Source organism: Lepidothrix coronata, unplaced genomic scaffold (genome assembly GCF_001604755.1).
Source record: "Lepidothrix coronata isolate B3197 unplaced genomic scaffold, Lepidothrix_coronata-1.0 Scaffold214, whole genome shotgun sequence".
Classification (NCBI taxonomy): domain Eukaryota; kingdom Metazoa; phylum Chordata; class Aves; order Passeriformes; family Pipridae; genus Lepidothrix; species Lepidothrix coronata.
Window position 1 is genome coordinate 665,043 of NW_016690394.1, and position 3,733 is coordinate 668,775.

General features: G+C 53.0%; 1 protein-coding gene across 2 annotated transcripts in view; it reads left to right on the top strand.

Moving 5' to 3' along the window:
• Nucleotides 1–1,463: 1,463 nt before the first annotated feature.
• LOC108506406 (protein-arginine deiminase type-1-like) overlaps nt 1,464–3,733 on the top strand; it is a 10,391-nt gene continuing 8,121 nt past the window's right edge. For both annotated transcript variants that reach the window (XM_017833378.1, XM_017833379.1), the window contains exon 1: nt 1,464–1,573. In XM_017833378.1, the coding sequence (XP_017688867.1) occupies nt 1,482–1,573 (92 nt within the window). In that variant the 5' untranslated portion in view covers nt 1,464–1,481. The remainder of the gene's footprint in view (nt 1,574–3,733) is intronic.

The window sequence follows — 3,733 nt, forward strand, 5'->3', positions numbered from 1 at the left end:
AGCTGCATTTGGTGCATCGGAAGATGCATCAAAATGAAGGGTTTTGCCAATAAAGCTTCTTGAGCACCAAGGGCACAGCTCTGCCATCTCCTGTCCTTCATGAGCAGCTCTGCCCCATCTCCCATCCTTCCTGAACACCAAAGGTGCAGCTCTTCCCCATCTCCCATCCTTCCTTCCTCTGCTCTTGGCTTGGCAATGTCCTTTGAACTTTGTTTTTAAGCATGTGGGTCTGTGTCAGGAGTGGGGTGGGGGTTTACAGGAGACAGCCCGGGACAAGGAAGCTGCTCTGGTGTGTTCAGACCTCCCCCACTGCTAAAGGGTCTTACAGTCCCACATCGCAGGTTTGGAGTTGATAATCCCCTCCCAAATTCCCTGTGTTGGCCAAAAACCACCTCCTGCTGGGCACCCCGGCTCCCGGTGTGGAGGCAGAGCCCCTCCTCCTCATCCAGATCATTTGACACCTTTTCAAGGAGAACATTTCCGTCTCCTTCAGCCCGGCCGCTCTTTGTCTCCCTCCTTTCATCGCCAGCGGAGCGCGACGTTTCCCTGTGCCTGGCACGAGGAACTGAAACCAGCCCGTGCCCCGGGCACGGCTCAGCCCTGAGCAACCTCGGGAGCTATTCTGGGGCTAAACCCACTTGTTTTGGCCAATTTGCTTTCCTAGGAATGTTTTAGAGGTGTAACAGCACCTCCACTTCAAACTCCTGCCAAGCAGTGAACGGTGCGGGAGGATCTGGGGAGGGGACGCTCCCAAAAGGGTCACACATCCCATGGAACACCCCTCTTTTTGTCCAAAAAGCCGCTTTCTGAGCCCATTTTCCCTGTGAAACGCTGCTGAGTTTGCCGAGCCCTGAGGAGGGATATTAAATTCTGGCGGCGCGTGACCCCGTGGGGAGGTGGCGGTGGAACAGCTGCGGGACAGCGGGCTCTCCCACGCCGCGACGAGGATTTAATTAAAACAAAGGCGATTAAACCCGCCGGGGGTCAGGCGTCCCTCAGGTGACATCCCCACCCCTCGCGGCACCCGGAGGACGGGACGAGCACCTTCAACCCTCGTCTAAAATAAGAATGAAAGGCAATTGTTCCAGTTAAACAAATGAAACCCTTCAGAGGGAGGAATCAGCCCCCCCCGAGCGCTGCGCTGGCACAGCCCCAGCTCGGCTCCGGTGTCGCCCTGAATATTTCACGGCGTGGGTTTAAGGGTGACCGCTCGCATCAGTGTTTCTTTGTGCTAACGGGAAAGCGACCCCCACCCCTGGGCTTCTTAGAAGCCGCCGCTCCCCCCGGGGGCGTCTCGGGGTTCGCTTCCCCCCGCACCGATTCCCGCTCCCCCGCCGGGAAGCACGGCCGGACCCCGCGCACGCCCAGCCCGGAGGTGGGATTAAGCCGGGCTTTGGCTGATCCCCTCCCAGCGGCCAGGCTTTATAAATCCCCTCGTGCCAGCCTGCGCAGCACCCGAGGGTGCTCCCGGGGCCGCCGCGATGGCCCAGCAGCGCCGTGTCCAGCTGTCCATCCAGCACCCCACCAGCACCGTGTGCGTGCTGGGCACGGAGCTCTCCCTGGATATCCGATGGTAAGCGCAGGGAACGTCCCGTCTGCTTTCGTAACCTCTTTTATCCCGCTGATCAACGAGTAAAAATAGCCCAGAGCGGGGAGGGGGCGATGCTGCAGCTTTCGGGGGTGTTGCCAGGGGATACCGGGGAAGGGGATGCTCCAACTGTCGCCACCGGAGCGGGACAGAGACTCCTCCCGGGGGAATCTTGGGTTGCAAAAAACCCCTGTGGGAGCTTTAACGCCGAGTTTCACATCCTGGCCGGGATCTACCTGAAAACTGATAAATATTTCCGTGTTTTGGAGGGATGTGGAGAGCGAAACCTTCGCGGCGGGGCCGGCCGGGCGTCACCTCCCGCCGCCGTTTCCTTGGCTCCAACCCAAACAATTCGGGAGCTTTTCCAGGAGCAGGTTTTGCTTTTAGTTCCCTTTAAAACCCGGCTCAGGCCGCAGCAGCTTGGGGGGTTTATTTTCCTGAACGCCTCCAAACTCGCTGCCGGGAGCATCCCGGCCTCTCCCGCTAGCCCCGGGGTGGGTTTTCCCCTCTTCCCGAGGGATGGATCCACGTTTCCCTTCTCCCGGGTTAGGATTCGCGCTCCTGGGCCCATCGCCCGCGGCCTCTTGCGGAGTGAAACGAGCTCCAACCTGCCCAACCATCGAAGTTTTGCTTCGTTCTTAAGGGATGTGGCCGGTCAGGGCTCGTTGCCGGCGGAAATGTGAATATTTGGGATGCAAAAATCCACCCCAAACAGCTCCAGGGTTGTGCTGGGATGGGATATCTCAGGATTTCTCACAGCTGGGCTTCACAGCCCAACACTTTGGGTAAAGGAATGATATGAAGGGAAAGCGAAAATCAAAAACTGAAACGAAAATTTTTCCGATGAAATGTTGTAAATAAACCCCAAGAAATTAAATTTAAAAAAGGTAAACGTTAAAATTTCAAAATACAAAACTGAAGAAATTTGAAAGTTAACAGTAAAAAGGAAAAAATAAGATTAAAATGAAAAAATTGTCACAATTGCATTTTTTGTAGCATTTTGAAAAAATTTCTTGTCACAAATATTGCAAGATTTGGGGCATTTTGGGGGGATTATTGCCATGAATTTTATGGGATTTGTTGCCATTTCCCATTAGGGGACTGGTTGCATTTTCAGCACTTCCTGCAATGGGATATCCCTGGATTTTGTGCCTATTGAGGGTTTGCTGCCACCAAGATCCCGAGGTTTGTTCCCGTTGCCTTTTCCAGGGCTCGTTGCCTCTGGCAGGACTTTCCCTAATCGTCTTTGGTGGGATTTGGTGCAATTGCCTTTTGCAGGATTGGCTGTAATCCCGTTTTGTGGGATTTGGTGCCCATTGAGGGATTTGGTGCGACTGCAGGGTCTGGGATTCGTTGCATTCTGTGTGACTTGTTGCAGGATTTGTTCCGTATTGGAGGATTTATCCCAATTTCATATCTCAGGCCTTGATAAATCTACATTTTTGGGGAGTAGTTCTTTTTTTCAGGACTTTTTGCCATTCCAAATATTGGGATTTGTTCCATATTGAAGGATTTATCACAGTTTCATATCCCAGAACTTGTTACAGTTACATTTTCTAGGATCAGCTGCATTTTCCAGGACTTTGTGCCACTCTAATTTGCATAATTTGCTGCACTTTGAGGGATTTATCACAATTATACACTGCAGGACTCTTTGCAGTTGCATTTCATGAATACTCAGGAAGAGTTTAGGAATATAGTCAGGTCATGTGGGAAGAAAATTAGGGAGACAAAGGCACAATTTGAACTCAATCTTGCCACTTCTGTCAGGGATAACAAGAAGTGCTTCCACAAATCCATCAATAGAAAAAGGAAGGACAAGGAAAACCTCCATGCTTGGTTGGGCAGGGAGGGAACAGAGTCAGCAAAGATGAGGAAAAGGCTGAGGTGTTTAACACCTTCCTCACACCCAGCCACAAAAAGGGCTGGAAGGAGGACCTGGGATACTCCAGGGCTGTCAGCCTGAGCCCAGTGCCTGGCAAGGTCATGGAGCAGATCATCCTCAGTGCGGTCCCAGAGCACCCACAGGATGGACAAGGGATCAGATCATCCCAAATGCAGTCCCACAGCACCCACAGGATGGACAAGGGATCAGATCATCCCAAATGCAGTCCCACAGCACCCACAGGATGGACAAGGGATCAG